Source organism: Phascolarctos cinereus, unplaced genomic scaffold (assembly GCF_003287225.1).
Source record: "Phascolarctos cinereus isolate Bilbo 61053 unplaced genomic scaffold, phaCin_HiC Scaffold_5;HRSCAF=322, whole genome shotgun sequence".
Classification (NCBI taxonomy): domain Eukaryota; kingdom Metazoa; phylum Chordata; class Mammalia; order Diprotodontia; family Phascolarctidae; genus Phascolarctos; species Phascolarctos cinereus.
Genome location: NW_027555958.1, coordinates 72,998,505 through 73,015,875, shown reverse-complemented (window position 1 = coordinate 73,015,875; position 17,371 = coordinate 72,998,505). Strand labels below are relative to the sequence as shown.

At 37.6% G+C, this 17,371-nt stretch overlaps 1 protein-coding gene across 2 annotated transcripts in view; it reads right to left on the bottom strand.

The window, feature by feature from the left end:
* DPYD (dihydropyrimidine dehydrogenase) overlaps positions 1–17,371 on the bottom strand; it is a 1,011,926-nt gene that overhangs the window by 405,165 nt on the left and 589,390 nt on the right. For both annotated transcript variants that reach the window (XM_020999593.2, XM_078155001.1), the window contains exon 14: positions 16,138–16,302. In XM_020999593.2, coding sequence (XP_020855252.1) covers positions 16,138–16,302 — 165 coding nt within the window. The remainder of the gene's footprint in view (positions 1–16,137; positions 16,303–17,371) is intronic.

Sequence of the window (17,371 nt, the reverse complement as noted above, 5' to 3'; positions counted from 1 at the left end):
CAAATACCACATAATACTTGTGTGACTTTGGGTGAGTTCTAGGCTTCATTTATTCATTTCCAAAATGAAGAGATTGGGCTAGGTGACCTCTCAGGTCTTTACTGTCATCTAATTTATATTACAGTCTCTCTGCCTCAAGCTGCACTCCAATCTAACCTATCCTGCACTCTGTGTGTTCTTGGTGCACTTTGCATGATATTGCTAAAGACTGAGGATCACTAAGGGAGTAATGAAAGAATGTAAAGAGGGGTAAGATTAAGAGATGAAAGATTTTTTAAAGTGATCATTTTAAATGACAGTAACCTCATTGGCTCCTAAAGTTTCATTTGTCATCTCTATACTGATGATTTTCAGATCTATTTGTCCAGCCCTAACCTCTCTTGTAGCTTCCAGTCTCAACTACCTATTACATATTTAGAATTCATGTCTTGTAGACAACTTAGATGAACATGTCCAAAGCTGAGGTCATCATTTTTTAACCCTAAACCTTCTTTTCTTACTAACTTCCCTTTTACTATCTAAGGTACCACCAATTCTCCTTGACACCCAAGCTTGAAACTTAGGTGCCATTCTTAACTCTTCACGCTCTCTCACTCCATATCCAAACAGTTGTCAAATTCTGTCCTTTCTACCTTTCTAACATCCACCCTGCTGCAGGCCTCGAATCACCCAGATTATGGCAACATCCTGCTGCTCGGCCTTCTTGCATCAAGTTTCTTCCCATTTCAATCTATTTTCTGTTTGGTTGTGAAGTTGATCTTCCTAAAACATAGATCTGACCAAATCACCTCTCACTCTCATTCAGCAAATTCCAGTGGCTCCCTATTATCTCTGGGATCAAATATAAAATCCTCTAACTTTTAAAAATTGTAAGTATTTTGTTTTAACCAGCCAAGATCCACCTTCTGAACCTTCAACTCCAATTCTACCTCCAAATTGAGAATACAAGAAAAATAAAACACATTATAACATATTCAGTCAATCAAAACAGATTTCCACATACAAATATTTGTCCTTTTCTGAATTCTGAATCTTTCACTTCTCTATCCGGAGAGTCAGAACCTTTTCTCATTAGTCCTCTGGAATGACAATCAGCATTGTCATTACTCTTATAAATGTTCAGCACACTAGTATTTTAGCACATTTAAATACTATAACTTGTTCATCCATTGCCCAATTTATGCGCATCCCTCAGCTATAAATATTTCTGGACTCCCTTAGAGTTTGTTTTTGATTGTTTATATTCTCTCAGGCTTAATCCCTGCCTTAATCTGTACCCCTCTAAAGCTCCCTCCCCAGTTTCCTCATTCCTTATTTCTCTGTTGAATGAAATTTCTGTACCTAATATTGTATATGTGTATGTGTGTGTATGTTATTTCTTCTTTTGATCAGCTCAGATGAAAGTGAGGTTCAGATGTCAGCCATTTTCCCCATTCCTTCTTCATTCATGTACATGTCTCCTCCCCTCCCCCTGCCCCTGTGTATTCCACTTCCCCTTTCATTTCCGGGCCTTGTCTAATTGGACTTTCTCTGTGGACCTGATGATGATAGAGTTCAGAGAGGACACATGTATCAGTTCTCTATGTTTGAATGTAAGTGGTTTATCCTCGTTTCGTCCCATATCATTGTTTATTCATATATGCCTTTTTATGTTTTTCCTCACACCTGTGTTTGAACTTCAAAGTTTCACTACAGCTCTGGTCCTTTCATCAAGAATTCTTGGAAATCTTCTATTTCATTAAAGGTTCATTTCCACCCAACCACCCCCCAGCCCTCACCCCCACCCCCAGAACATTATAGTCAGTTTTGCTAGGTAAGCTATTCTTCGTTGTGAACCTATGTCCTTTCCCTTATAAAATATCACATTACAAGCTCTCTGCTCCTTTATAGTGGTGGCTGCTAAGGTATGTGTGATCCTGATTGTGGCTCCCTGATTCTGGAATTCTTTCTTTCTGTCGGCTTGCATTATTTTTTCTTTTACCTAGAAGATCTGGATTTTGGCTATGATGTTCCTTGGAGTTTTAATTTTGGGGTTTCTTTCAGGAGGTGACAGGTGGATTCTTTCCATTTCCTCTTTGCCCTCTGGTTCTTTAACAATGGTATATAGGCTCTTTAGTCATGGCATTCATTGGTCCAGTTATTCTTAATTTTTTTTCTCTTTGTTCTGTTTTCCACGTCGGTTATTTTTTTTCAATGGGGATACCTTGTATTTCCTTCTACTTTTTCAGCTTTTAACTTTGTTTTAATATTTCTTTTTGCCTTATGGAGTCATTGGTTTTTATGTGGTTTGTTCTAATTTTTAGAGAGTTTGTAGCTTGGGCAGTTTTGCATTTCTTGTACGAAGCTATTAATTCACTTTCTAATTCTTTTCCCCATAACTAATTTTTTTTTCCATTTTTTTTCTTCAAGCACTCTAATTACACACACACACACACATGCACACGTAAATCTTTTGATTTATTTCTTCCAGGAATTCTAGTTGACTTTGTGCTCAAGCTATGATTTTCTCTGAGGCTTTGCTTATGCATGTTCTGAAGTTATTTTCTTCCTCTGATTTTCTGTCTTGGTTATCTCAGCCGTGATAATAACTCATTATGATGGTGTTCTTTTTTCTTTGGCCATTTTTCTAGCCAACTGCCCGACCATGGACTTGATGTCAGAGCTAGGCTTTGCAGCATGTCTGGAGAGAAGGCCTGAGTTGGTCTTCTTGTTCCTTTCTTTGTTATGGTATTTGAGGACCTCAGGGACATGCAGGTGACCTGCAAACTTTCAGTGCTGCCAAAAATAGTTTGATCCAGGGCAAAGTTTATTTGCTGCCACCCTTCTCTGAGTCTGGGGTCTGTGCCAAACCACTGATGCTTGCTTGCTTCTGACCTTCCTTCTTTCTCAGTACCCCTCCCACAGACTCTCTAGCCAGGAAATACTACCATTTTGGCGGGGGGTTCCCTTCCTTACTGCACTCTGGATCTGTGATCCAGAACTGGGTAGTGGGTGACCTGTCCCCCCTGTGGTGTCCCTTGCAGATCTGGAGACAGTCCTGTTTGGGTCTGAGGCTTCCTCTTGCCCTGGTGAAAAGCCTTTCCCTAGGAGCTGTAGTGCTACATGCTAGGCGTGCTCCTGGCCCAGACTGATCCTTAGTGTCCATAGATATTAACGTCTGTTTTCCTGTGCTGAGTAGGGATTGAACAAAGGATTCATTGTGACTTCTTCTGGATTTCCCTATCAAGATCTGATCTGATGCATTTCCCATATCTTGTCTGTGGGCAAGAGCTCATCACACTTCACCATCTTTGTTCCTTCTCCTTTTTCTGTTAGACCTTTAAAGCCCTTTACATTAACCTGGCCCTTCCTACCTTTCCAACTTTCTTACACTTTACTCTGCTTCATGTACCATGTGATCTAGTGACACTAGCCTCTTTCCTTTTCCTTAAACAAGGTACTCCATTACCTAAGTCCAAGCATTTTTACTGGCTGTCTCACATGACTGCGACCTTCTTTCTCAGCTCTGTCTCCTAGCTTCCCTGGCTTCCTTCAAGTCTCAGCTAAAGTCCTATTTTACGAAAGAAGACTTTTCCAGTCCTCTTTAATCTTGATGCTTTCCTTCTGAGAATTTTCCCCAATTTAACCTATCTATATCTTGTCTAAACTGTTGTTTTCATGTTGCTTCCTCCATTAGACTGTGAGCTTTTTAGGTACATTGACTGTTTAATGCTTAGCACAGTGCCTGATACATGGTGTATGTTTAATAAATGCCAGTTGACTAAATGACTCAGTTGCCAAAGTGATTTTCCTAGGTATGATCATGTTCTGCCCTCTCATCCTTCCCCTCAATAAACTTTAGTGGCTCCCTATTATCTTTAAGATCAAATATAAAGTATTCTATCTGGTATTTCAAGCCTTTCACAACCCTTCCCCTTCCTACCTTTCCAGTCAGCAGGGGAGAACAATCAGTGGAACAGATTAAGTTTAAACATAGAGAAGCAAATAAAAACACTGAAATAATGATCAATAAATCCAAATACCCCAGTTACTCAAATAAGCTTGCACTATTTGGCAAAATTTGCTTAGAAAATGGGACAGCAGCTGGCAGAAATTAGGTATAGACCCCTATCTCACAACATATTCCAAGATAAACTCAAAATGGACATGTGATTTAGACACAGCAAGTGACATTAGAGGAGCAAGGAAGAATTTATGCTTCTCTTCTATGGATAGATTTCATGACCAAAGAAAGGAGAAATAATCTTAGAAGATAAAATGAAGTTTTGATCATATGAAACTTAAAATGCTTTTAATAAATAGAACAAATGGAGTTAAAATCAGAAGTGAAAGAGATAACTAGGAAAAGTAGCAGATTTCTCTTATAAAAATCTTATATCAAAGACATATGTAAATGATCCAAATTTATAAGAGTAAGGGTCATTCTCCAAGTGATAAGTGGCCAAAGGATATGAATGGGGAGTTTTCAAATGAAGAAATCAAAATTATCAATAATCATATAAAAAAACTTTCTAGGTTAAATCATTGATAATTAGAGAAAGGCAAATTAAAGCAATTCTGGTCAACTTCACACTCATTTGATTACAAAAGCTGACAAGAGAAAATGCTAAATGTTCGAGGGGCAAAGGGAAAATCGGTGCGGCAGTGCACTATTGGCAGAGCTGTAAATTGATACAATCATTCTGTAAAGAAATTTGGAATTATGGCCAAAAAGTCACTCAACCATATGAACTCTTTGATCCAGGCATACTACTACTACTACTACTACTACTACTACTACTACTACTACTACTACTACTACTACTACTACTACTACCACACTGATACCCTAAAGAGAACAAACAGAGGGCAAAAGGACCTAGAGGTATAACAATATTTATAGCAGCTCTTTTCATGGTATCACAGAATGGGAAACTAAGGGAGTGCTCACCTACAGGACAATGGCTAAATTAGGGAATGGCTAGACAAATAATGACATGTGAATGTAATGTGCCATAAGAAATAACAAAATAGAAAATTTCAGAGAAAATGGAAAAATCCCTATGAACTGAAGGAAAGTGAAGTGACAACAAAGTACAATTTATACAATGACAATGTTATAAAGAAAAACATCCTTGAAAGACTTTAGAACTTTGATGAGTACTATGACAACCACAATTCTAGAGGACCAGACATGAAGCAGGCTTTTCCAGATCAGGACGACAATAAAGGAGGCTTGGTCTAGCCTGACACCTCTCATCATTCTGAACATCAGAGACACTGATTTCACAAAGGTAGCAGCTAGGTAGGAATAGGGAACGTGTCCCTGCAATGGCTAGGTTGCTGCAGTGAGAGCTGATACTCTTTCACTAGTCTCAGAATATCTTTCCCTGGCTCAAGTCATCCTTGCTGAGTTCTACTCATGTATTACCATAGAGTAACAAGGTAATTGGGAGATTCCTTTACTATGTAGAAAAAAAAATATCAAGTGCTTTATATTAAAATGATTGTGCTTGCATGCCATAGGTTCATAGTAGTCTTTGAAGTTTATCATCCCTTTTGTAACTTTCACAATTAATTTTATTGTGCAGCCTTCCTCCTTACCTGAATCTCTCCCCCAACATAGGATAATGGTAGCTTCTTCCAAGATGATCCTCAGCATAGTTGCTAGCATCTACACTGAACAGGCTACCCTTCAACTCCAAAGGTTACTGAATATGACTCATTTCTTGGCTAATTATGAGAAACTGACCAGTACAAACCTCCTGCCTTAATAACTGCCTTTGTCTACAGCCTCTGAGAGTTTTGAATGTGTGGCAAGGCCACATTGCCCAAAAGCTCAGAAATTCGGGGTATAAGCTCAGCCACGTACACCCTATCCAAATACTACCTCTCCAAACCTTCAAGGCTTGACTGAAGGTGAGAACTTGCTGATAGAAATATCAGAAGCAAGAATTTTTATCTATATAAGCAATACTATTCAATCTCAAATCACCTTCTGCTGAAGGTACATTGCTACTTGACCTTTACAGATGTGGGAACTAATGAGACATAAACACTGCTAATTGGAAACATCAGAGGTAATGATGTTCCAGCATCTTTATTCATCATTAGGAGCTATCTAGTTATGTATATCTACATCTTTCAATAAACTCCATTTGAATAAGTAAATTATATTTTGGGGGGTATTTTCCCTCTTTAGTGTCACACTGGTAACATTTTCCATATTACCATTCATTAAAAGAACATTTTATTCTAAAGATTAGAGAACAAAAAGGTCTTGAAATTCTATCTTCTGAAATTTTCCCTTGAACCCAGGCTGGAGGTTAGAACAAATGATTTCCAAGATTCTTCCCAACCATAAATCCTATTATTCTATGCACTTGAATGATGAGTATTCAAGGGAATTGAATGAACTCTTAATATCAGAGCAAACAAAAGAAAATCAATATGGTAAAAATCTTGGTATGCTTAAACATATAAAGTAGTCCCCAGCCTTGAAGGGGGGTCCTATCTTTATTCAAGAATAACTATTAGTATTCAGAGTGTGTGATCTCTGTCACTGAGTTGATGTGATAATGGAAAATATAGTTCTCTATCATTGTCTAGGTCACTACCATCCTTGTATTCACCCAAGTTCAAAACATTAGTGTCATTCTCACCTCCTCAAGTCATTAACTCCACACACATCATCAGTTGTCAGACTTGGTCATTTCTATCTCTACAACTTCCCACCTCTCACAAAAGTCCCCTTCTCTCCACTCTCACAGTCACCACCCTTGTTCAGGACCTCTCTACCTCTTACCTTGGTTATTACAGGAACCTCCTATTCTACCTCAATACCTGAATCTCTTTCTCCCTTTCCCACTCTCCTCCATTCCACAGTTCCCAAAATGATTTTCCTTCAGTCTAGATCTATGTCATAAATTACAGTGGTTACCTATTATCTCCTGATCAAATACAAATCTCTTCACAATATGCCCAAAGGGCTACAAAATTGTGCATACCCTTTGATCCAGAAATACCACTGCTAGTTTTATATCCCAAAGACATCCAAAAAAAGAAAAAGGACCTATTTGTACTAAAATATTTATAGTAGCTCTTTTTTTGTGGTGGCTAAAAATTGGAAATTGAAGGGATGCCCATCAATTAGGGAATAGCTAAACAAGCTGTGGTATATGATTGTAATGGAATATTATTGTGCTATAAGAAATGATAAGCAGGATGATTTCAGAAAAAACCTGGAAAGACTTGCATGAACTGATACATGGTGAACTGAACAGAACCAGGAGAATATTGTACACAGTAACAGCAATATTACTCAATAAAGAACTGTGAGTAACTTAGCTATTCTCAGCAATGCAATGATCTAAGATAATCCCAAAGGACTAATGAAGAAGCATACTATCTGCTTCCAGAGAAAGAACTGATATTGTTTGAATGCAGACTGAGGCAAGCTATTTTTTACTTTCTTTCTTTCATTTTTCTTCTTTTATTCAAGTCTTCTGGTACAAAATGACTAATATGGAAATGTTTTACATAATTGCACATGTATAACCTGTATCTAAATGTTACTGTCTGGGGAGGGAGGAGAAACAAAGGGAGGAAGAGAGGGATAGAATTTGGAACTCAAAACTTCAAATAAAAATGTTAAAAAATTGAAAAAAATTCTTCATAAACTTACCCCTTCCTACTTTTTAAGTATCCTTTCACAACACTACCTTCACATGCTCTACCATCCAGCCATGTTTGTTTACCTCTTCTTCTGTACACATAACATTCCATCTTCTGTCCCCATGTTTTCACACAGGCTGCCCCCCATACTTGGAGTGTTATTACTCTCTGCTTTTTGGAATTTCTGGTTTCCTTTACGATTCAGCTCAAGCCCTACTTTCTTTTTTTAAATTAATTAATTTAGTTTTAGTTTTCAATGATCACTTTCAAAAGCTTTTGAGTTTTACATTTTCTCCCCCTCCTTTCCTACCTCCCACCCCAAGACAGTGTGAAATCTGATATAAGCTCTACATACACATTCCTATTAAACATATTTTTCACATTAGTCATGTTCAGGTCCCACTTTCTACATGAAGCTTTTCCTGATTCCCTAGATGCTGGTGCTGTCTTTCCCCACACCGTCTTGTATTCAATTTATATATTTTCTGTATATACTTATAATTGTACACGTTCTCTCATCTGTTAGAATACAGGCTCCTCAAGGGCAAGGATTCTTTCCCTTTTGTCTGCATCTACAGAATCTAGTAAAGTGCCTGATATATAAACAGATGCTTAATAAATCCAGTTGATTGATCTGGAACTTCCTCTATTTGACTGTGGACTGGAACCTTTTTCTGGACCTGAAATGGACCAACAATAAGAAAATCCTTCCTATGGTTGAAATGATGGGATCCTTAGGATGAAGTAAACATTTTATCTTAGAGTTTACAACAGAAAAAGAGGGGAAATCTGAGCATATTCAGATGTATTCCCTAATTTGGGAAAAGTGATCTAAAGTTTTTGGGAAGAACAAAAATAAGGTCTCATTTTCTAAAATTCTCTTGGGGGGGTTTGTCCAATATAGATGTGAAATTCTAAATAATGAAATTCTGAAAAAATAAATAGAAATATCAATAAGGAATTGGAAAGAAGCTTTTTTAAAAAGACATATACAGGAGTTGGAAGGAATGTCAGGTAGCTGAGGTCAAAACACAAATGAATGATACAGTCAAGAAAGAAGAGTGTTGAGGTGAGAAAGCTCAAGATGAACCATGATCAGCAAAAATGCTAGAGGAAAAAAAAGGGAGTTATTAAAATCTATTATGAGGGAAAGACAAAGTTAAAAGAAGGGATAGCATCACTGCATGAGAGGGATGGGATGGTGAAAAGGGAAAGTAGAGAGAAAGCAAAGCTACTGAATTCTTACTCTATTTCTTTTTTTTCTGAAGGATTATCAAAAACAGAACAAAAAAAAAGATTAACAATGAACTGAACCATAAGATAAGAGAGAAAATGGCATGAGAGTATCTAGTTATCTCCACTAGGCATGAATGAATTATATGTGAAGGTACTGAAAGTATTTGCAGAGGAGAGTCCTGAGCTTCTGTTGGGCATCTTTTAAAAATAGTGGAGAACCACAGAAGTGTTATAGAGAGGCCAATGTTCCAGTTTTGAAAACAGGGAAGAAAATAGTTTATTCAAGGAAGAGGCTGGTGAGCTTGATTTATTAAAAGATGGGTTTGTGAGCATTTAGAAGGTGAAGCAGTGATCAGTAGAATCACCATGGGGTCCTAAATGAGAGGAAATACTAGACTTACTTTATTTCTGTTTGTTTGGTTTTAGGATAACTGGACTGATAACAGTGTAATTGTGATCATTTAGTGGTTTCAATTATTTCTGACTCTTTATGACCCCATTTGGGGTTTACTTGGCAAAGATACTGGAGTGATTTGCCATTTCCTTCTCCAGCTTAATTGACAGATGAGGAAACTGAGGCAAACAGAGTTAAGTGACTTCTCCAGGGTTACAGAGCTAGTAAGTGTCTGAGGTCACATTTGAACTCAAGATGAGTTTTCCTGACTCCAGGCCCAGCACTCTATCCACTGGGCCACCTAGGGGCCTTGATGGTGTAATAGAGTGACTTAATAGAGCCTTGGAGTCATGAAGACCTGCACTGTCTTTTACACATACTGACTGTGTGGCCCTGGACATGACATTTAACCAGTGCCCCTGGACAACTCCCTAAAAATATGAATTGCAGAACAGTTAATAGTCTACACTGGTAGAGGGAATTTTCTCATCAGGAACTCTGTAAACTAATGAAATCAATGTGATGCACCTCACCCTACCTTTACTATACTAGCAGATAAAGGACATGTGACAAACATAGCTTGCCTGGATTCCAGTATGGCAATTGACAAAATTTCTTGAGATATCCTAAAATGCCTAGTGGAATCAGGTAGAACAGGACTAATCCTTCTTTTATGTGACAGCCCCTCAAATACGTGAAAATAGCTATCATGTCCTCCCCTAAGCCTTCCATTCTCCAGGCTCAACATGCAGAAGCCGTGTAATATAGACTTCAAAAGTTTTCTATTCTGCTTTTAAATGATAGCCACAAAGATAGAACAGAAAACTGGTCTAAGAAGAGGGAGAAAAAAGCAAGAGGGGGACAAGATTAATCAAGCCATTTATTCAGTTATTTATTTTATCTGGGGTAGGGACAGAAGGCAGTTGAATCACTGTTGTTCCTAGAAAAAATCTAGGATTTAAATTTTGGCCTTGTACATACAAACTGATGAATTTAAATTTAAATTACTTTAGAAATCTGGCATAGAAAAAAAGTTCTCATGTTAATGGAAAGCCTTCTCTCACTCCCCATAAATGGAAATAACATTTTAACGAAGACTGTTGATGTCTCAAAATCTTAACTATAGGGGGCAATCAGTAAGTACATAGGCCTGGATTTTCACAATTGTCATCAGAGGCTACCTATAACAAAGGGCACCTTCAGGATTACTGATGAGGATGAACTTTCTTCTGAAACATTCCACACCTAGTGTGTTCAGAGCTGGCCACATAATAATTAATGGGGGGGGGGAAAGGAGGGGAAAGGAGAGCTTTTTGCAGAAATGTCTTGCAATATAAAACTATTTACATGCCAATTGTTCTTCACTTAATAATTTCTGTAACAAAGCCATCATTCCCTTTTCTATAATCACCAGTTGATTCATTGGTGCATCCCCTTCTTTTGCTTAACACTCACTGTGACAGCCAGGAATGATAGAAAATGTCATTCTCTGCTTGCTAATTCAGTGCATTCAGACTGAGTACAGCAAGTATTTTTTCTGCTGAGTTTTTTTGTCCCCTAAGCCTAAAATATATAATGTAAAAAGATTTTCTTTTTTCTTAAGTGGGTAAAGAAAGGATTCGGTTAAAATCGATTTTGTAAGCCCTAATTATACAGTGCATTTCATAATAAGCATTACAAGATCTCTGCTCAGGAACAAAGACTTCTTCGTTAGTAATGAATTGTCACTACCACAATCAGAGTGCTGAGTTTAATTCATGTATAAATAAAAAGAATCCTTGTAAGCAAAGAAGTCGAGTGTTGGAGTGTGCTTTGGAACAGCGAATCGGGGCTAAGAAATGAGACTCAAAGTAAGGAAGTTCTTAATGTCTGATCGACATCTCTCTTGCAGAATGGAAGATGGTGTCCTGTTCTGCTTGGGGAGAAAGACTAGCTACTCCTACTTGACTTCTGGAGCTTGCTCCCAAGGTTCTTGCTTCTTCTGGAGAGGAGACGTTTTGCTCAGCAGCTGCCAAGGCTGGTTGAATTATGTGTACTCTTATGAAGGCGGCAGTTGTACACTTGAGAATGATGTGGGAGAACTCCAGTGAGAGTGATAATTAAAAGAGGAAAAAGAAGGGTCACCCCCTTTCATTCAGCCCATTGGGCTTGGCATCAGAGCTATTTCAAAACAGCAGGGGATTTTCCAATCTCAGCATGGCAATCTCTAAGCACACATTGTTTCTATGGGTTAAAATCTGAATGGGATTTTAATTGTCCTTGAAAAAAAATTGATATAAAAGGAAAATATTGGAAATTAGTTTAAAGGATAGAAAGAAACCAAAAATAGGAATATAATCTAAATGGGGAAGGGATTAAAAGCAGAAAATCAATGTGTTATTTGCTTGGAAGAAAATGGCAAGTACTATAAAACAGGCAAGATGACAAAAGAAAATTGGTACCATGATATTAGAAAAGAATATTTAAATGTATCAGCAATGTGTCTCATTTCTAGTTGGGTAGAAGCACAAAGGCAGTCTCTTCTCAGCCTTCTTGTTATTTCACTGTCACTTAGATCATTAAATTATTAGATTATTAAATCCAAAAGAGAACTATGAGATCACAGGAACACAATCTTAGGTCTAGAAGCCACATCAGAGGTCATCCACCTAATTGTGTTCATTTAGCCAGTTGGTAAGAAAAGCACTAAATGCCAAGCATTGGGCTTGAGATACCCACAAAAAAAACCCCAAAACAAAAACAAAATCCCTGCAATAATACAGTCCTTGCCTTCACTCTTGGGAAGGAGTTAGAAAGGGGAGGATCAGGAAAAGCCTTTCACAGAAGGTGGAATTCCAGCTAAGTTTTGAAGGAAGCCAGGGAATCTATCTAGGAGGCAAAGGTGAGGAAGAAGAACATTCCAGATACGGGGGACAGGCAGGGAATTAAAAGCACAGAGTAGGAGTACAATGTGTGTAAGGAACAACAAGGCCAGTGTCACCAGATTATAGAGTGTGTTCATGTCAGCAAAGTATAAGATTAGAAAGGGACAGAGGGGCCAGGTTAAGTAAAGCTTCATTTTACAGATTAGGGAGACTAACGTCTAGAGATTTTAAGTGATCTGCCCAACCTCCCAAATTGATAGCATTTATTATTCAACCAAAAATTGCTCTTTATAAAAACAATGAACATTAAAATATTAGCTTCAAATGATCCAGATTCAAATTTTCATGGTCTCTGAAACTTTTCCTAATCACCTAATCATGGGAAGGCAGTGATTACTACAAGTTACTTACTCTAGATTACTAAATTCAGAGTAAGAGGACCTGGATTGACTTGAACTTAGGCTCTGCTTACTTTGTGACTTTGGTCAAGTCATTTAATCCCTTGGACCCTTCATTTCTTGATAAATAAGGGAGTTGGCATTAATTGCATCTGAATTACTTCCACCACTAATGCTATGATCATATGACCTAAGTAGGGCAAGAACAGTAGGAAGGTTGCAACTTTTGGTCAATAAATACGGTCTCTGTCAGTGTTGGCCAACTGGCAGATATGGGGTCATAGCCTGTAGCCCTTCAAGTAAGCAGGAAAGGAAAAAAAAAGTGTGTCAGGTGAGACAGCATGTTGTAATGATGCTGTGATTAAAATGTGTATTAGAGAGGTGGGGCTGGACTTGCAATTTCTTTGGCATAGGGCAGCAGTTCTCAAACTTTTTAAGACCCCTTTTTAAGATGCAAAGAGCTTTAGTTATGTTCATTATATCTAATGAGATGAGATCTCAATTCAGTCTTCAAGTTTGGAAATAATCTTTACTTTCACAGGTCTCTAAGAAACTCTACTGTACACTTATGAGAGAACGAGAGTGAAAAACACAAACAATCAACCTTGTGTAGCCTGTGAAAGGGTCTTTGGGACTCCCAGGAGTGGGTGAACCACACTTTGAGAAGCTGGTATAGGGAAATCCTAATGAGGAAAACCCGTTGGGTAAATGCAGATCTGTACTTTTCTGCAATTTAGAGTCTTACAGAGTAGCCTGGGGCACTTAGAAGTTAAGTGATTAAAATAATAGCAATAGAGAAATAGACCTGTGTATGTGGGTGAGGACATTCTCTCTACTAATAAAAGCGAGCACTTTTCTTCAATTCATTGGTTTAGAGAGTTTCTTGACAGTACTGGGAGGCTGACTTGCCTAGGATCACACAGGGACTTGGAGGCTAGACTTGAACCCAGGTATTCTTGGCTCCAAGTCTGAGCCATGAGCCATACTATGATACTAAATTGACTTCACATGATCAAACACCACAGAATCTATTGTAAGAGACCTCCTTCTTGTTGTTATTCAGCCCTGTCTGACTCTTTGGTCCACAGTGCACCATTTGTTCATAGGGGGTTTTTTGGCACGGATATTGGGATGGTTTGCCATTTCCCTCTCCAGATCATTTTACAGATGAGGAAACTGTGGCAAGCAGGATTAAGTGACCTGCCCAGGGTCATACAGCTAGTAAGTATTTGAAGCTGAATCTGAACTCAGATCTTCCTGACTCCAGGCCCAGGGCTATCTCCACTGCACCACCTAGCTGCCTCTGAGAGACCTCAGGAACCATCTAATTCAACTGAAACCTGCAAAAGAACCCTCACTATAACATACCTGAGAGTTGTCACCCTGCCTTTGCCAGAATAGGCCTTCAGTGAGGGCTAACCCATAACCTCTCAAAACAATGTATTCTATTTTTAGATACCTTTAATGTTTAAGAAACTTTTTCCTGACATAAAACCTTAATTTCCCTCTTTGTAACAGAGAGGTATGAGGGAAATTTAATTGGTCCAGAATTATATTTAGGGTATAGTGTCTACCACAGTGCCTTACATATATTAGATACTCAAAAATATTGGTTGAATGAATATATTAGTTTAAAAGTTAAATTTTGAAAAGTAAATGGTGCAGCTCTTTGACAGTCATACAGATAAACTCTGTCTCAACTTGGTCAAATTGGCCATGCCAGGTCCACATCAGATTGAAAAGAAAAGCATGTTAAAATATGGACTACTCAAGGAAATAATACTGACTAATGTGGTAGTCAGCCATCTGTTCTATGATCCATCAATCAATAGCATTTAATAAGTACTCATTATTTGTCAGGCACTGTGCTAAACTCCCAGGAGACAAAGAAAGACAAAATGAGCCCTTGCCCTGGAGATCATATTCTGATTGGAGAGCCAAAGTGTAAATAATTAAATAAATATATATTGAGTAGGTGGATGATAACTCTGACTAAGTTACAGTGAACCCAGCTGAGTCATTTTCAGATTTCTGGGCTCCAGTTCATTCAGCCATATAAATCAAGGCTTAGGCTGCATTTCTTTGAGCCTTAAAATACTCTATGATTAGCCTATGGTCTACTTTTAGAAGTGTCAAACACACAGTCCCTGGGCCAGTGTGGCTGGAACCAGATTAAAATGTAGTGGGCAAATATTTAACAAAATAAATAAAAAATACAACAGAACATAGAAAATGTTTCAGTGTGTTTTTCTAAGTCAATATTCAACCTGTAGGGATCCTTATGCACCTTTCAGTGGTCCCCATTTCTATTTGAGTTTGATACCATTTATCTATTTCACTGTTAGGCCTAGGAAAAGAATTAAGTGTTTTCAACAGATTCTACAATACATTTTGGAGGAGAGGGAGGCTAGAGTACTATTTTTTATTATTAGACCTTGAACAAAATATTAGTCATCTTATGCTGCTTTAACCAAAAATGAAATTTCTTTTTGATCAATGGACTGGCATAGTATCTTTTAAAACACACACAGAGGGAGAGAAGAGTATTTTTTGAGGGGGTCAAGTCAATTGGGATTAAGTGACTTGCCCAGGGTCACATAGCTACTAAATGTTGTATCTGAGTCCACATTTGAACTCAGGTCCTCCTGACTCCGGGGCCAGTGTTCTATCCACTGTACCACCCAGCTGCCCCAAAGGAGAGTATTTTAAAAATAATTTTAAATTGATTTATTTGGTTCTTACATTACCTATATTTCCTATATGTCCTTCCTTACCTCCTTCTCTAAGAGTTATTCCTTTACAACAAAGAATAAAAGAAGGGAGGGGAACACTTCAGCAAACCTGACCAATGCATTGAAAATGTTTGAAATGATATACAATGTTCCCCTCCCATAGTCCCTAGCTTCTGCAAAGAAAAGGGGTGAGAAGTAAGGACAAGTACTAAGAAGTACCCTGCAGACAGGAGAAGAGGCAAGGAAATAAATTCTCCTTTCTTTAAAAAAAAATCAACTCTGTACAAAAATGCCTAAATAGAGCTGAATGCATGTCTTCATCCTTATTATATTCTGCATCATTTCAAAACAGCTTCTTACCAGACTAGAAGAGGGTATTTTTCAAAGTGTTTGCTCATAATAATAAGAAGAGAAGATTATTTGTAGTGAATAATATCCCAAGGAAAGAGAGAGGCCAGTTGTATCAGCAGCAGCCCTGACTCTCCTTCTTACAAATGAAGCTCAGAGCCCACAATCTCTTCCTAAGGTCATCACCTTTATAAATCCTCGCCACACACAGGGGAGAGGAGCTCAAAACATAAGAATTCCACTCCCTATCCCCCTGTTGATGGAGAGACCTTTTTCCATCTGCATATCCCCATTTATAACAAAGCCTCCCGTCGTGAAGGATTTTTATGAGCTCTTGAGTTTTCTATCGTTTTTATCTTTCTGAGCACCAGCAAAGCAACTGGCAGATTCTTTAATAAAATGTATTATATATATATATATATTAATATTTATGAACCGATAAATTGAATGTTTAAGTAAACATTCTCCAACTTGCGCCAGTTCTCTTGTTTTAAACGTTAAATTGCACTCACTTTGTCAGGAAAGTCGGCCTTTAGTTCACTGACACATTTACACCAGTATGCTGCTGTTTTCTCACTGATGAGCTCGATATTAAGGAAGGAACTTTGTCCTGGGCCATACACAGGGCCTGCGGTATTGCCCCGGACGATCCGTGGTGAAACATTAGTCACAATGTCCTGTTGAAAGAGAAAAGACTTTGGCTATCATTTTTGCAATCTAACATTGCAGCTTTTATTATCTATTCCCTTCAACATAACAATGACTTACTAAGTCTCTTCACATATCTCATATTTTCCAGGATAAAATTCAATAAATGTGCTTTAAATTATAGTTAAACTGAACACATGATTTCAGGTGGAAGGCTAAATTTGAATATGTTATGGACTGAGCAAATTCCTTTTCTATAATCCAGACTCATAATATAGGGAAATAAAAATATTTAAATACTCCATACATTGATTTGAAGTATGACAGAAAGGGCTGTTTTTTTTCCCCCACTTATTGGTGATTCAATGAAGAACAGATATATTGTGGGCATAATGTACAAGAATCCACAAAAAATCTCTTTCCCCTGAATCAAGTAAGATTTAAAGTGTGGCTTTACGTTTATTTAGAAAGATTTATTTTGGAATTCCTTTTGAGCAAAAAAACAAGTCATCCAAGAAAAGCTTGAGGCATTGGTAGTTCATCGAATTTTAGCACATTCTTTACCATGGGAGCTGGGTCAGATTATCTATAGAGTTGCAGTCATAAATGCAAATTCATTGGGAAGAAAGCCACTTTTCCCAAGACTAAAATGAGGATATCAATAACTTCATGATAAACTATAAACAGCAAACAGTAAAATTAACACGCTTGTTAAGTATAATTAACAATCCACAACTGCTTCTATGGTTATATTAACGAAGAACAGTAACATTTCTGACATTATTTAAAACTAAAAAGAAACAAAGAAGGAAAAATGTTTCTTTTGCCAACTTCTAATTAAAAATAATTTTGAGTAAAGGTCATTTAGTTAAGGATTTATCAGAATTAGTCATTTAAGTACCCCTCCTCACCATCTTGTCACTTTTAGTGAGATAACATGAACCCCCATTAGTATATAGCAATTAAGGTCAATTTACATATTTTAATTAAGAACCACCCCATATAAAACAATTAGCGTAATAGGCATACTAACTGGATTTCATAACATTTGGACGTTTTTCCAACTAGATAGACAGGAAACCTTAATTAGCATTAATT